Below are 16,633 nucleotides of genomic sequence, written 5' to 3' on the forward strand. Positions count from 1 at the left end.
CCATTCTGTTTAGCAATTTTCACTATGACTTTGTTTCATACTTTAGATTTTGAACGATAATCAAAATTTTGTAGCAGAATCTACTTATAGGTTATGTAATGTTAGTTGGAAGGTTTTGGAGCTCAAATTATCATTGCCAAGGAAATGTAGTAAACTCTTCCTGAAATAGTCAAATTTCAATATCTTCTTCCATCAAATTAAATATGAATTGAGACTATATGTGTTGCCAAATCATAATTCATAAGTGATAATCATAATAGTGATATGAAGTGAATTGTAGATTAAGGCTACAACATGTTCACATTTACAAACATGTTTTCAATTTTAAAACAAAAGGGTTGAGAAGGAGAAAAACAATTGAATTTTCACAAAGGAATCTTAGAAACTTGTACATTACCATGTCTTGGATGGAAATAGTATGGATAGGAGATTATGAAGTTTGTATGCGGTATATAAGTTGCGAAAAGTATGTTTACTATAGGGCGAAATAGTCACATATTGCACTGGTACTAAAATAGAAGCATTATTGGGATGGTCTATGTTCAAAAAATTCTGCTCAATGCCACACCATTTTGATTGTTAGCCTCTTCATTATGCAAAAGCCTCTAAATGAATATTGAAAACTTCTAAATCAAATGCCTTAATTAAGAAACGTGAGATATGATATTTATTGGAAAATATTTTATTTGATTTTTCTTTTTTTAACACTTAAGATGATGTGTCTAATTGAGTGATTTTAATTGGTTGATAGTGTAAAGTTGTTTTACACTGTCAGTCTATTCTAATTAATCTATATATATATATATATATATATATATATATATATATCACTATATGAATTTTTTTTATAAATGTTTCCTTAATTTACAAGTATGTAACTATTTTCTAGACTTGTTCTTTAATAATGTTGTATTTTTTTTTTCGTTTTTTTTGAGAAATATTATTAACTTACGATTCTCTAACTATTTTCTTTAACCTACTATTTTATTTGCTTTATGTTACTTTTATTTTCTACTTATTCATCTTTTTCGCAACCTTACCATTTTAAGAAATGTCATAAAATAATATATTTTCTTAAAAGAAAATCACTACCAAAAAAAAAATTTAGTCACTACCAAAAAAAAAAGAAAATAAAATAGGCTAAAGTGCAACTTTGGCCCCTTATCTTTTAAAAAGTTGCGATTTTGGCCCCCTAACTTTGAAAACTACAATTTTGGCCCCCTAACTTTGAAAACTGCTGAGAAGGCGACACGTGTCCAAAAAAAGGGGCCATTTTGAAAAGATAAGGGGCCATAATCGCAACATTTTGAAAAGATAAGGGGTCAATAGACATATTTCCCTTAAGTTAGGGGGTTAAAAGAGCATATTTCCCTAAACATGGGGGACCAAAATTGTAGTTTTCATACTTAGGGGGCCAAAATCGCAACTTTTTGAAAGATAGGGGCCAAAGTTGCACTTTAGCCAATAAAATATACATCAATGAAAATCGAAAACCATTCAAATCCAAACCGAAAATTTTTGGATCGGATTGGATTGGATTTGATTTTAAAACCAAACCAATTGAATGAACAAATAACAAAACCGAAAAGATTGGATTGGATGGTTTTCCTCCCAAAACCAAACCAATCCAATCCGCGAACACCCTAGACTGTTTATATGTTATAATTTATTTTGATGACTCATCCATTTTTTTTTTCAAGGAGAACCGAAGTTAAGTGGTATCCAATCCTAACACTTCTGTTTTTGGTTTCCATTTCATCTAGATCACTATCATTTCCATAACCGTTGAATGTCTATTTATTATAATACTTGTATTTTACTATTGGATTATTTTGTAATTAATACATTGTGTGGTACTAAGCTTGAATGTCTAATTATTTTGTAACTAAAACATTTTGTAACTAGTTATTATTTTGGGAAAATTACATTCACCTCCCCTAAGTTCTATTAAAATTGTACCGACACCCCCTCTAGTTTTAAAATATACATTAACCTCCCCTAAATTCTCATCAAATAGATAAATACATCCCTCCTCCATAAACAGAGTTTAGTTCACCGTTAACTTTTTTTTTTTTTTTTGCTGAATAGAAAAACATTCACACTCATCTTTTGTTCCCACCAAACTGGTCTCTTCCTCCATTTCTCGATACAATTCCTAAGATTTATGGTTCTTTCCGTTCGAAAATTTGCAAGATGGGTATAATAAAGAATCAAGATACGTGTAATTCATTGTAATGATTGATTAATAATTGGGGATGATGATTGGTGGTGGTTTATCTGCATCAATTATTTGCCATATGATATACATTAATCTTCTTTCCAAGCATATTTTTTCACCGTTACAACATACATACATAATTTGCCTTATGAAGTACTCAATTTGGCACCCAAAATATTTCTTCAAATTCACATGACAACAAAATCAACCAATTGTCATTTTAGAAATAATAACAGCAAAGTGTCAGCAACTAGTATAAACCAATGAAATTCATGTGAAAGGCAAACAGTAACAACACAACCGAGAGAACGATGCTAAAAAAACGGCAAGAATGACGAAGATAATGATAGCTGGAATGCACTTGGGCAAGAACAATGATGAGTGGTAAGGGGAGACGATCGGAAACGGCGAAAACGAGTGAAGGTAAAGATGAGTTAGCTAGGAAGGCGTTGAGTGACCATGAAGAAGAAGAAAGACGTAAGGTTTCTTTTTGGCGGTGTTTTGAGAGAGAGAATAAGTACAGAGGTTTCATGACCAACATGTTTTGTGTATTCTAACGGTGATTGACTGAATGTAACTGGAGGGGAGGTATCTGATGCTTTGCAAAATAGAGGGGAGGTTAGTCTTATTTAGCTAGAACTTAAGAGAGGTTGTTATAATTTGCCCTATTATTTTTTAATCAATACTTGGCGTGACATATATTGGTTAATATATCTTATAAAGGGGAATCAATATGTTTGTATGAATATAGAATCTAGTTTAAACAAATTGATGTTTTTTTCTTTTCAAATTGGAATGGATTAAACTCCTTGGAGTTTTTTTTCCAACCGTACAGATATTTGACCAAATAAAAACAAAACGTTCTTTCAAACAAAAACAACAAAACGTGAAAGGGAATACATTGATACCAGCCGACACAACAAAACTACAACATGCATTTATGTGTCTATTCAATCCAATAATTTGCAAATTAATATTCAGCTAGCAAATAGCAGTAGCATCATGCAAGTCCAGCCATCAATCCCTTAAATGTATGGGTGTTTGTTTGGGTGTTCCGTGTATATACGGCACACTTTTCCTTTATATGTTGCTTTTAAGTATCCTAGCCTAGCATTCCTTGTGCTAGATAGGATTCTTTACGTTTTGAATAAATTTCATTTTAGCTTCTTAAAAAAAAAAACCTTCTTAAAAAAAAAGCCTAATAATCCAAATCAAATTGGAATGGATTAAATTCCTTGAATTTTTTTCCAACCGTACAGATATTTGACCAAACAAAAACAACAAAACGTTCTTTCAAACAAAAACAACAAAACGTGAAAGGGAATACATTGATTGATACCAGCAGACACAACAAAATTACAACATGCATTTATGTGTCTATTCAATCCAATAACTTGCAATTTAATATTTCAGCTAACAAATAGCAGTAGCATCATGCAAGTCCAGCCATCAAACCCTTAAATGTATCATAAAGAGGCATATTTAGTGTCTCCGGCAGATAAAACGCAAACACTCCACCTATTAATCCGCACGCCGCAAATACCCCGAACGGCAACCAACCACCCAAAACGACCACAAAAGGCGCCGATATTGCCCCCATTCTTGCCGCCTGCATCGTACTCCCTAGCGTCGCATTCCTCACAACCGTAGGAAATAACTCCGTCGTGTAAATATACAACAAATTATAAGTCCCGGCCATTCCAAATATCCCCAAAACTCCACAAACCATTTTAATTACTTTCCACACCCCTACATTACTCATCAAACTCCCCATCAAGCAAAAGAATCCACTAAACCACATTGTCCCTATTGTCAATGGCTTCCTCCCAAACCTATCCAACAACACCGCTGTTACCGCGAACGCTGGCATCTCTGCGACCGCATTGAGAAGCACACTCATGTAGAGATTGGTTTCAAGGTTTGTAACGTTTAAGCTAATACCAAAGTACACCACTGAGGTTAAGAAGTTAATAGTTATCGCTAGAAATAACCTAATACGTGTAATTGAGCAACGAATCACATCTACAATGGATCCAACTTGTGCATCCTTATTTTCCACGTAGCTAATTAGGTTGTATTCAAGATCACTTGTTGATTTGTTTGAATTTGATACTTCTTCATCGAGTGAGAGGACAACTCCGTCTGGAAGGTGTTTCCCATTGAAAGAAGCAATGGTGGACATGAGTGAAGTTGCTTCGTTTATTCTTCCTTGAACGAGGTACCATCTTGGGGACTCAGAGACAAAGGGAAGGACAAGAATTATGTAGAGGAGGGAGGGGATGGAGGCGACGATTTAGAGTGCACGCCATGTTTGGAAGATGTAGGCGATACCAGAGAGAATTGCAATGCCTCCAGAGAAGAAGTAGAAAGTGGACATTCCTGCCATGCCACGTTTTGAATGGCCAATAGGTTCGGTGGCGAGGACGAAGGCACAAAGGCCAACACCACCACTGCTAAAACCGGTGAGGAGGCGGAGGAAGACATAGGTCCAATAGTTAGGGGAGAATGCTGTTAAACAGCCAAATATGGCATTTAGGGAACAAACCACTTTGAGGGAACCTTTTCTTCCTAGAGAAGAGTCTGAAAGGTGACCAAACACTCCAGCTCCTGAAATTACAAAATCAAAATCTGTTATGCCATATGATTATTCAGCAAATGGAAAAGCTAGTAATAACTTTTTTAATAACAAGTGTATAATTATGTTTTTTTCTTCTTCATATAATGTGTGTGTGTGTATATAATGTAATATATGAAGTGTTTTGCTATATACGGAATATTTGTTATGTTTATCAGTTAAAATCATGAGAGAAACATAAATGAGGCTTTCATGGAACAATAATATATGGCCTTAATAACCAAAAGAAAAAAACAATGGCTTTGCTAAATAAGGTGCGACACCTCTTCTGTCAAAAAAAAAAGGTGCGACACCTCTTTTTTAAACAAATGTCCGTTTAGATTGATATTGGTTCATAACTTCTCATACATAATTTCCTTCAAAACTTCTCATACATAATTTAAATAGAGTGGTTATTAATGAACACCGTTACAAAAATCAACACTCATTGAAAACACCTCGTTGTCCCTAACTCTCTCCGTAATATATCATCACTTTCCTCTCTCTTCTTTTTCTTCTATCTCTAATCCATCTCAAGGTATACAATAGCATTCGGGTGTCTAAGAAAATTTTTCCTTAAAAATATCGGCTTAAATATATTTCTAATCTCTCTATTTTCAAAAACAATAATGTTATCGAAACACAGTTGAAAACAATGCAATTTTTGATAAAATGAGTTGTTAATGTCTTGCATTTTTGTGGTTAATGAAGTTGTCAAAGTGATAAAGAGATTTATCTTAGAAACAAAGGTTAGAACATACATGTTTTTTATAAATAAATTAGTAAAATCGGTTAATGACACAACTCAATTTTAGTGACAAAAAATCATCCTCTATAATAAAAAACAAGTTTAAAAAAATATATCGTTCACTGTAAGTATAAATACAGTAAATTGTACACATGTGTTGTATAGTTTCAGTTATTTGTGTTCCAATAGCATTACTCTTGCAAAAAAAAAAAAAAAAAGGAGTTTTGGAACACACATTTTAAAAATCAATTTTTATCTCAAATTTCACCTTGTTATAATTTTTTTTCCCATCGCATCTCATTTTAGGGTCATTTCACTGATGTGACATATTCATTAATGACGTGGAAGAGCTTATATGGTCACAGTGAACATTCAAGTCATCAAAAAATGTCTAATAAGCGGTGACATGTCATTATTAATTTGATCACATAAACCATTTGAGTTGGTTTGATGGTGTTCATTTAAGATCCTTGAGTGTGCTCCCCCTAAAATCTTAATCTAGATTTGATTCTCTCTGATATCAATTTCTGGTATGTTAGTTTGGCTTCATAAAAAAATGATTAGATCACGTAAAAAATGACCTAAAAATAAGATGATAAATGATAATCCAGGAACAAAACAAAATGAGATTTGAGGACCAATAAAGAGAAGAATTTTCATCCAACCAACCAAACAAGTCAAGATTTTCTCCCAATTCAATGCATTCCGACTTATCATAAACACATAAAGTGAGATGAATCTGAATCTGAACTTTAACTCTAAATACATAATGCAATATCTACCAACTAAGTTAAACCTACAAAGATATAAGTTGTCATAAATAACTATATTATATTTTCTTTTTATTACTAACTTTTAGAGTTTACTACTCCCTCCGTCTCACATTAAGTGTCACATTTGAGTTTTACACGATTATTAAGGAAATGATTAATAATGTTGATTTTAATGGCAAAATGTATCATTTACTAAAACATCATTATTAATTATAGTTAGTGGAGTAATCATAGATAGGGATGGCAATGGGGAGGGGTGGGGATGAGTTTTACCTTCCCCGTCCCCATATCCTACTCCCAAATATTTACTTGTTACCCTACTCATATCCAACAGGGATGAAAAATTGAATCTCATCCCCGTCCCCGATAGGTTCAGGTATCCCCGTCCCATCTCCATACTCGCAACGGATAATTTTTTTTAATAAAAAATAAGTATTTGTCAGCCGCCGACGCAATGTTGTAATGCATTATCTATCATAGAGATGATGCCGATTGATGGCTATATGAAGAAGAGAGAGATTGAGATTGTGAGATATGGACGAAGAAGATAGAGAACTCAGAGAAGTGAGTGTCATCTGACAAACTGAGACTTTGATTGTATGATTGAAATGATTTAGAGTTTGAGTTTCTATTTATACAAATTAATAATAAATTAAATTATTACATTCGGGACAAGTTTGTGTATGGGTTCGGGGTGTGTGCTTCTATCCCCATTACCCTTCCCGTACCCGTGTTTTAAGATCAGAAAAAACCCAAACACATACTCAAACCTTGTCAACGTGGGGAAAACCCGTCAATTTTGATTTGGTTCGGGCGGATACCCACGAATATGAATTTTTTTTTTTGTTGAGGGAAACAGGTATGATTTTTTTTTTTTGGAAAGATATGTATGGATTTTGTTGACATGCCTAATCATAGATGATTGAAATATAATAAATAAGGATATGTTAGTGTATTTCTATTATAAAAAGGACAAATCATTTGAGACAATTTTTTTTTTTTTTTTTTGAAGTAGAACACATAAAGTGAGATGGAAGAAATGTTTTTAGGCATGTTATTCTTAAAAAAAACCAGCAATGCCGACTTATCAAAATACATACCTTTAAACGGTATTAATTATAGTTATTGGAGTATCAATTATGATTAATTCACATTGACATATAGTTAGAAGTAGTTTGAACTAGTTGATATGATTAAATATGATCAAATTGTAGAAGCGAAGAGAAAAGAGTGAACGAACCAATCATACAACCAGTAAAGAAAACAGCTTGAACAAGTCCAACTTTAAACTTGTTACCACATATCAAACTCCACTCAGTCACCGTAGAAGCATCTTTCCCTCCGAACCACTCCCACGACTCCGGTGCCATGCCGCAGACACTTCCACCGGCGGCACACTCCGTACCCGAAACACATTTCCAATCAGGCTGCCTATCAGCAAAAATCATAACCATAGTGTGAAAAGCTTCCAAAGCCCAAGCAAGACATGTGAGAATGAAGTGTTTCAACTGCCACCTTCCAAATTCTCCACAGTACTTCTCAAGCATCTCATCGATGCAGATATTTTCCGTTCCCGCCTTTTTGGACGGTGAGTGGAGATCATCGGAAAATGAGGACAATGTGGCCGCCATCGGTAATATTCTGTGCTTGAAAGGTGGGTAGATTGAGAGCGTCAGTTCAAGCTTATATAGACTCCAAGAATTTTGGAAACCAAAGAGGACTTGTCACAAGTCTGCAATTATTCACCAAAATGGACCCTCATTAGACACTAAAGAGAGGAACATAACAATAATACAATAGATAGATACTCCGTCCGTGTCAAAATATAAGCAAAATTGACTTTTTAGATTCATTTATTTAATGATGTATGTGGTCCATATTATGAACCACATACATCATTAGATGAATGAACCTAAAAAGTAAATTTTGCTTATATTTTAAAACGGAGGTAGTAGATACTCCAGATAGATAGAGATAATAATTACAGAAGAATTAAATTGTCGAATTAATGAATGCCATGGAGTTATGGATGTCTAAATATAATTAAATATTCTCAAATTAATTTTTTTATTGTGAAAAATTATTATATTTGATTTTTTAAAATGTTTTGAAAATTTGATGAGTTCTTGAAAACGATGTAACCTTGCCTTCAATTCTTATAATAATTAGCGTTGAGACGAAAACTTGAGTGTTTATCTTTTCATTTATTTTGTAAAAAAGTCTCTTTATCTTTTTTATTGACGCAAACAACATAGCAAGTCAAATATAAATTTTTATATTTTTTCAATGACACACCAATAAAAATGTGTTTCTATTTTTAAATAACTCTTATATTTGGACTCCTTTAATTTTCATACAATCATTCATCACCTCATTTTCACTCTATCTCTATCCTCTTGTCACTTTACTTACTTAGTTACTTATCACATCACTCTATTTTTATCTCTCTTTTACGGTTGAATGAGTATTGGATGTACAAAAATAATTTTTTATTTTTAAATGTTTAACTCATTATCATATATCATACACGGACAAACCTGGACAATCTTGTTCATAAAGGTGACAGCTACAAACCTGGACAAACTGAGGTACAGCCCCGCCCCCTGCCCCCACCCCCCAAAAAAAAACCATCAGTAATGACCACGTCCTACATGAAAGTTGCAATCAGATCTCTCAACGACCAACTAACATTGTTACACTCATGTTACACAATAAGGTTTAGCAAGTTAGAGAGTTGGAGGCAAAACATAACAATTTGGTGACAACTTTGTCACCTCCACCGTTCAAGGAGCTCAAGGGTGCCAAGGTTTGGCAGGATCTTCCATGCAATTTCAATTGATCATCGCAACGACGAGACCTTCACTAGTTCAGTTAAATCCTATGGAACATGTATTTTTTACACCTGTAAATTTTTAGCCTAGTACTTTTGCAGTGGCTTACCCTTGAGAGCAACCAATGGTGAACAATACGAATAATCAGGATAATCATCGATTTGGATAGGTACATATTGCTAGTTGGTCACCTAAAGTAGTAGGACAAGTTGTAATTTGCATTGAAAACATGCTCAACCACGTTAGATGATGTACGAACACAAGTTGTATTTTACATTGAAAATAAGGGAATGTGATTCACAGCAGTCAAAATAATAATACAGTCATGCAGTCAAATTAATTACAGCCATTCGATCAAAGCAATGCTTCAGATTCACTCACACTTAAAATCCACAACACAGCAAATCCAAATGTGTGAATCTTCTCCCTTTCTCCTCCAAGTCTCCAACCCAGCAAGCAGCTATGTTGGGTTGATATCCCTTTCACCACAAACGAATCTGCTTCGGTTAGGTTGATATCCGTACCCTCTGTTGTCTTCTGGAATCGTGGCTGCCGGCGACACTCTCGCAATCCGAAATCGTTGATTTGTCTTCGCCAGTGGAATCATGTTTCGGTAGATTGTTGATTGGTTGCTCCATGATTAAAATTGAACAATAGGATTCTATAATAGAAGAGTTAAACAATTTGGAAATATGAAGAAAGAAAAAAAAAACTAATTAAGAGGAAAACTGTATGAGTTCACGGAAGGCGGTGGGAGTAATAAATGGTGTGACAGAATTTGAATAACAGGACCACATCTTTGTTTAATTACAAAATTGTTCCTTTTCTCCTCCACCTCCCGTTGTGGAAGGCTCCATTCCAATTTATCAATTTCACGTGAGGCATTTTAATTTTTACCATAGCTGCTTGCTGGGTTGGAGACTTGGAGGAGAAAGGGAGAAGATTCACACATTTGGATTTGCTGTGTTGTGGATTTTAAGTGTGAGTGAATCTGAAGCATTGCTTTGATCGAATGGCTGTAATTAATTTGACTGCATGACTGTATTATTATTTTGACTGCTGTGAATCACATCCCGAAAATAAGAGCATCCACACATGGAGACTCTCATGTTTGAGGTCTTAAATGGATCCCACATTGACACATCACTTTTTAATAATTTTTTAATAACAGTACATAATAGGCACTCAACCACTCCAATGGAGACCCTCTAACAAAAGGTCTAATTGGGTCCCACCAATATTATTTATTTAATACACTATCTATTTTATACTATTAAATTGACCATGAAAATTATTATTTTAATAAAAAGGTGATGTGGGCCCATTTAAGAATGAGGTCTTAATTTAGACCTTCCATCTTTTAAGACCCTTAATTGTTTTTTCCACAATGGGAGTACCTATTAGGTACCAGGTCTTAAATGTTTAAGACTCTCCCATTGTGGATGCTCTAACAACGTTTAAAGTTTAAACGTTCAAAAAAAAATTAAATATACTCTTTTTCATCATTTCCTAAAGGAATATTTCTATTTTAATTTCTTTAACAAGTGTTTTAAGGACATTTTTTTAACATGTTTCTTATATTTTAAATATTTTAGTGGAAAACTTCACTCAACTAACTGCATTGAAAATGTTTTTGAATCAAATCAAATGAATAATAATGAATAAACTTCACTCAACAACTTTGATGCATGTACATCTCTTATTTTAACTAAATAATAATGAATAGAATTTTATTATTTTAGTAAGGGAAATGCTAACTTATGCCCTTAGGGCACATGTTAAGGATATCCAAAATACTCCCTCTGTCCCAAATTATAAGCAAAAAAAAAAAACTCATTTTCTTTGTCCCAAATTATAAGAAAAAAAAACCAACTTTTATCATATTTAATTATGTTATTTCGAAAAATCATCTTTTCCAAAGGAAAGTTAAATGCAAATTGTATTCAATTTGCTTTCCCTTTCATTTTCTCTATAATCAACAACCAATGAAAATTGTTTTTACATCTTTCTATAAAACTTATTTCAAGGATAACACAAGAAACTATGTTACAAACTACTATATTTTAGTTTTCTTAATAAGTGTGAAATTATTTTTTTTCTTATAATATGGGACGGAGGGAGTAGAAATTATGCATTGGAAATTGTGTCTATTTATTTCAGAAGAAGTTAGAAATTAATTTTTCATAATAAATATTTGTTATTAATAGAATTCTTAACATGTACCCTAAGAGCACAAGTTAGGATGATCCTTTTATTAATAGTAATCTCGGGGGATATGATTCAAATCTCATATGAGCATTATAAAAATGACTAATAGCACAACCATTATTAATAGTGATTTCACCTCATCCATCTAAAATTAAATAAATAAAGTTTAACTGCTTTTTTTTAAAAAAATAATATTACATACAACTTCTAAAAAAATTACATATTATATTTTAGATATAATTTATATTTTTAGATTTTAAATTATTTTTATGATTTTAAATTTCATTATATGATGGACTAAATATATGGACCATTTTTCATACATATTGAAGACTGGATGGAGTACAAAATAATAAACTTGTGCATGCAAACAATCACATATTTTTTTTTTAAAGTGTTAGATATATTATCCATCAACAAAAAAATGAGTAGAGTTATTTATTTGACATCAATCAAAATTATTATTTTATATTTTACTATTTATGTTATAAAATAGTCACTACAAGAAATGTTGCAGTTTGCCAGGGGCAGAAACCCTGTCAAAATGCAAAAAGCCCTGGCAAATGGACGTTTGCCAGGAGCTTTGCCAGGAGCAGAATCACTAGCAAATACACCCATCGCAAATGAACATGCCAGGGCTTTAGCTCCTGGCAAATTCCCTCCTGGCAAATGCCCTGGCATAACCCCTGGCAAAATGTGTCCAAAAGAACACATGCTTTTCTGACGCATTCTGGTCAATGCAGCCTGTGTCAGTGTCACGTCAGTCCTTTTCAGAAACATGTCAGGAGCTTTGCCAGGGGTTAACCCCTGGCAAATTGTGTACGAATTATATAAAAAAGAACGTTTTTTATGTTATAAAAATCAAAATTTTAAAATTTATTAATTAAAATAATTTTTAAAAAGAATTTAAATTTTTTATTCGAAAATTAATTCAATTTAATTATTAAAATATTTAAAATAAACATTTTTAAATTGCTTTTTTTATAAATTGTTTTAATAATAAAAATTATTGGCAATTAAAGTAATAGCACACATAAAATATATAATATTGTCTAGCAGCATTGAAATTAAAATTGTGCCAAATACTACACACCAAAAGTATCAAAACAGCAGAAATTGTGCCGGGAAGTATAAGAAACTTCCCCAAATATTACAGACCTAGAAATTAAATAGATAAAGCCATAAAACTTCAATCCTCATCATCATCCACATCATCCTCCTCATCTACGGGATAAGGGTCGACATTGGGACTTAAAAGCGGCGCACTAGTGTGGGAGGGATGCTGAGCCTGTGCTTGCCTAAACTGAGCCAGCTGCTCCTCGTATGATCTTTGACGGTTAAGCAAATCTTGTATAACGGACGCTTGACTCGCCATCTGTTGCGTTAATTGCTCTTGTGTCATTCTGTGAATAAGCTCCCGCATCTCTGGCGTCAGCTCAGGCTGCTGGGAAGATCCTTCACCATGATTGAGGGTTAGTCTTAAGGTTGATGCAACACTACCCTTCCGGTAGTTAGCAGCTAAGTTACCAAGACCGTATAGCTTTCCCTTCTTCTTGTCTCCAGCAACTTTTTTCCAAGTTCTGAAGGTCAAAGAGTGATCAATAGTAGACCCGTGAGAAATTGCCTCGGCAAGCTGCCGGTCATACTCCTCCTGTTCAAATAATAACAAAATATTTAAGGACACAGCTGGAGTATTCAATGTGTATGCATCATTCACACCTATTTATATTGCATGAGCATATGTAGTTTATCTGCCTAAAGAGTGTACTGATGCAGTAAACAAATAAATTCTACGTAATCAGAATTCTCTGCCAGCTATGGTAATTAATTCAATACAATTAGGCTAGTCGTGACAGAAATGGCAATCTCAATTTCAGTTTAACACCCAAAGGAACATGACTTTTGCATCACAATTTTCAGTGCTAACATGGTTTGAAATCAGAAAATGAGACAGCCAAAGTAGTATAAGATGGAGAAATAAGACCAAATAAATTCATCCAAAGTGCAGCAGACTAGCAGTACTCAATTTATTACTACATGCATTGGGACTTCACAGTCACAAGAACTTTTAACATTTCTCTTTTCATCAGCAGAAAAACAACTCCATACCAAGTTAGTTAACTCACATTCACATATCAATAGCTATTTTCGCATATTCACAAACCAACACATCCACAGGGCACAACTATATGGAACAACAGCATACTGATTTTTGCAGACATAAAAGCTCTATTTGGATAAACAAGTTAATTAAGGGTCTAGACTTGCAGGATAAGTTTCTTTTTAAACAGTCAATGTTATCTGCACTCTCTTAGCACGCTCATCACAGTATTGGCCGGAACTATTTTTGTGTGTTTCGTCGTGAAGCTCGTTAATATACGGATCCCGACGTAACCTCCAAGCCTATTTGTCACAACAAATAAAATTATGAATTAATTAAACATTAAATTTTATGGTCAAATGCATAAATTTAGTAGTAGTGACTTAAAGCAATCAAATTTAAATATGATATTGAAAAAAAAATAAAATTTAATAATTTTTACCAAACGCTCAGCATGCTCTCCGTTGCTCAAGCAACCACCAGTGTGAATGCATCCTCCATTTTCCGACGCCCGGTTCTTCTTTGCTTTCTCTGATTTTTCCTTGAACTCTTGAGTCGACCAGTACTTAACCAATTCATCAAAGATAGGCGGGCCAATCCAATGTGGCCGCTTTTTTGTCTCCGCAAAACGAATACGGGCTCTTCTAAGTAAATCTGAAAAACGGGCAGCAGCTCTAATATGAAAATTACGCCGCATTATATCTTGATACCCAGCTTCCCAAGAACACTTACACTGCATTATAACATATTAAACAAAATTAGGATACTATAACAATTGTGCATATGAAATAAAATAAAAATGATGATATAGATTTGAAGTAACCTCAAAGAGCCTAAACCAGCGGTCTTTCTCATTATCATCTACATCACCATATGTCTTCCAAAAGTGATGATAGCAGTTATGAATGATGGATCTGATAGCTTCGGCAGCCGGTTTGCAAGGCAAAAAGCTGAAACAATTAAAATTCATAATTAAAAATAACAAGGCAACACACAATTTAATGAAAATAGCAAGAGAAGAAAATAGCAACACATACTTAGGAAGGAACATCTAGAAAAGATTTAGTCAATTGTTGGGAATAAAAATGAATTTAATGAAAAATTCTCCACTAACTTGGCTAGGACCGTAAGGCTTCTGCTATGATGAAGATGAATGAATATAATCAATAACTTTCTTAGAACGCAAGAAATACAAATATACCCTAAACAATCACTTGATCAAATTTGAACCAAACAGATACTATACTGTTGAAAATGAATACAGATACAGAAATCACACACACTTAAATATAAAAACAAAATACTATGTTGTTGAAAATGAATTTAATTAGCCTCAGACTGTCCTAGTTCAAAATTTTCAACAAATGCAAGAAAAACTTGGATTTCAGAACCATATATATAGTTTCAATCACAAGCTACATTGATGAAAAAAATAACAAAACAAATAAAAGATATCGAAAGTTGAAGAAAAAACAAAGGAGGCAACATTAATGCTTATATAAGGCATCAAATCTTCCTATTCAAATAAAATATTCATAGAACTCAAATCAGTGTTTGAGGTCTCACTGATTTAAAACATTCATCATTTGGTCAATTAGACTGAAAACATATTGACAAATGATTAAACGAAATACATTACTATAACTTAAAATATACATAAAATATTTGAAATTGATAATATGATAATACTTACGAGTTTCCACTAGGCTTTAAGATGTATCGACCAAGAGAATCTTTCGGATAATCCGGGAAAACATCATCAACAGGAACCAGCTCTCCACCGCCATTCATTTGGTTTGCACCATCCTCTTCGACCACATTTTCTTGTTGGGGTTGTGGTGGGTTTTGTTGTTGTTGGGGTTGTGGTGGATTAGGTTGTGGAGGGATTTGTTGTTGTTGGGGAAAGGTAAGGTTTTGTGGTGGGACTGAATATGGTGGGAAATGATAGCTCGGAGTGAAGGTGGTCCCAAAAGGAGGTATGGTGCCATAATATCCTGGATGTACTGGAGGGCACATGAAAGTGGGAGGAGAAGAACCCATAGCAGGAGCAGCTACACTAGTCTGGGAGGACCCAGATGATCCCTGGCTAGAAGTTGCAGTAGAAATGACAGGCATGGGGTTTAATCTAGCTTCTGTTGCTGCGTCCACAACATGAGTATTATACCGCTTCCTTTTGTTGCCCTTGCTCTTTCCATTATTTTTCAGAGGCATTCCTAGATATTTATCAATAACAAATTACAAAAACATCATATCAAAACAATAGATCATCATAACACAATTAAACCATAGTAATTCTAACATAGCTTAAGTATTGAACCAAAATTGAAAAATATGTCACATAAAAGACCAAAAGAACTAAAATGTTGGCCCTAAAAGTTATTTTCAGCTCAGTCCCTATACTACACAGAACAAACAACAACATTGCTGTCATCACAGCAAAACAGCGCCTAGCAGCAAAAGAAAGGAACCTGGACACACACCAAATCACAGGAAGCACAAGCAATGAAGAAAGAAAAGAACCACTAACCCACACACCACACGCCCTTATCTCTTAAGACACTCCCTTGGATCCAAATAAAAAGTGTTGTATATCTATTATTATTATTCACAACAGTCCTTTGTCATATCAGGACTAAACAGAAAACAAGTGTATTTAACAACATTGTTATAGAGCACTATCAATTCTATGAAAAAAATAATGAAATTGAGAAATCATGAACAAAATAAGCATCACAGTAAAGCATTAGAGCAGAACACGAGGTCAATTGAACAAAAATCCAAAGATGAAAGGGTTCAAGAAGTTACAGAAGAAGATTTCAGAGATTTACAGAAGAGATTTCGAAAATAGAGAAAGATTTATAGAAGAGAGAAAACACGAGATCAAGAAGTTACAAACCTGATGAACGGTGGCGGTGAGGAACGGCAGCGGTGGTTTACGGTTAAGGAAGGAAGCTGCTTTTCTTTGAGAGATGGAGACGATGAGAGGCGCCGTTCTTGAGAGAGTGAGATGAGATGCGTTGTAACAATGAAGGAAGGAAGAGAAGGCTGAAGCTTTCTAGAGTTTGATAAATAAAATGTCAAAAATACCCTTGTTTTTTTTTAAACCAAGGACAATCTTGTATTTTCATTAACGATACATA

General features: G+C 33.8%; 3 protein-coding genes, 1 non-coding gene and 1 pseudogene across 4 annotated transcripts; all 5 read right to left on the minus strand.

Moving 5' to 3' along the window:
- Positions 1-3,420: 3,420 nt before the first annotated feature.
- On the minus strand, positions 3,421-4,400 carry LOC146949938 (organic cation/carnitine transporter 4 pseudogene; annotated as a pseudogene).
- Positions 3,421-8,111, minus strand: LOC146949939 (organic cation/carnitine transporter 4-like). The gene is made up of 2 exons (XM_085745930.1): positions 7,594-8,111; positions 3,421-4,825 (listed from the first exon to the last, which is right to left on the minus strand). Exons 1-2 carry the CDS (start codon positions 7,982-7,984, stop codon positions 4,512-4,514), a joined length of 705 nt encoding a protein of 234 aa, XP_085602056.1. The 5' UTR covers positions 7,985-8,111; the 3' UTR covers positions 3,421-4,511.
- Positions 8,112-12,431: 4,320 nt separating this feature from the next.
- On the minus strand, positions 12,432-13,614 carry LOC146949940 (uncharacterized). The gene is made up of 2 exons (XM_085748590.1): positions 13,599-13,614; positions 12,432-13,111 (listed from the first exon to the last, which is right to left on the minus strand). Exons 1-2 carry the CDS (start codon positions 13,612-13,614, stop codon positions 12,582-12,584), a joined length of 546 nt encoding a protein of 181 aa, XP_085604716.1. The 3' UTR covers positions 12,432-12,581.
- Positions 13,615-13,675: 61 nt separating this feature from the next.
- Positions 13,676-16,594, minus strand: LOC146949941 (uncharacterized). Its single transcript, XM_085748591.1, has 5 exons — positions 16,390-16,594; positions 15,187-15,706; positions 14,317-14,443; positions 13,936-14,226; positions 13,676-13,795 (listed from the first exon to the last, which is right to left on the minus strand). Exons 2-5 carry the CDS (start codon positions 15,702-15,704, stop codon positions 13,676-13,678), a joined length of 1,056 nt encoding a protein of 351 aa, XP_085604717.1. The 5' UTR covers positions 15,705-15,706; positions 16,390-16,594.
- On the minus strand, positions 14,997-15,072 carry LOC146949942 (small nucleolar RNA snoR64a). The gene has a single exon (XR_015029673.1). It is a non-coding gene; the product is annotated as a small nucleolar RNA snoR64a (small nucleolar RNA).
- Positions 16,595-16,633: the final 39 nt, after the last annotated feature.

This window comes from Medicago sativa, chromosome 2, assembly GCF_051527215.1.
Source record: "Medicago sativa cultivar Bolivia chromosome 2, Bolivia_mono, whole genome shotgun sequence".
In the NCBI taxonomy this organism is placed as follows: domain Eukaryota; kingdom Viridiplantae; phylum Streptophyta; class Magnoliopsida; order Fabales; family Fabaceae; genus Medicago; species Medicago sativa.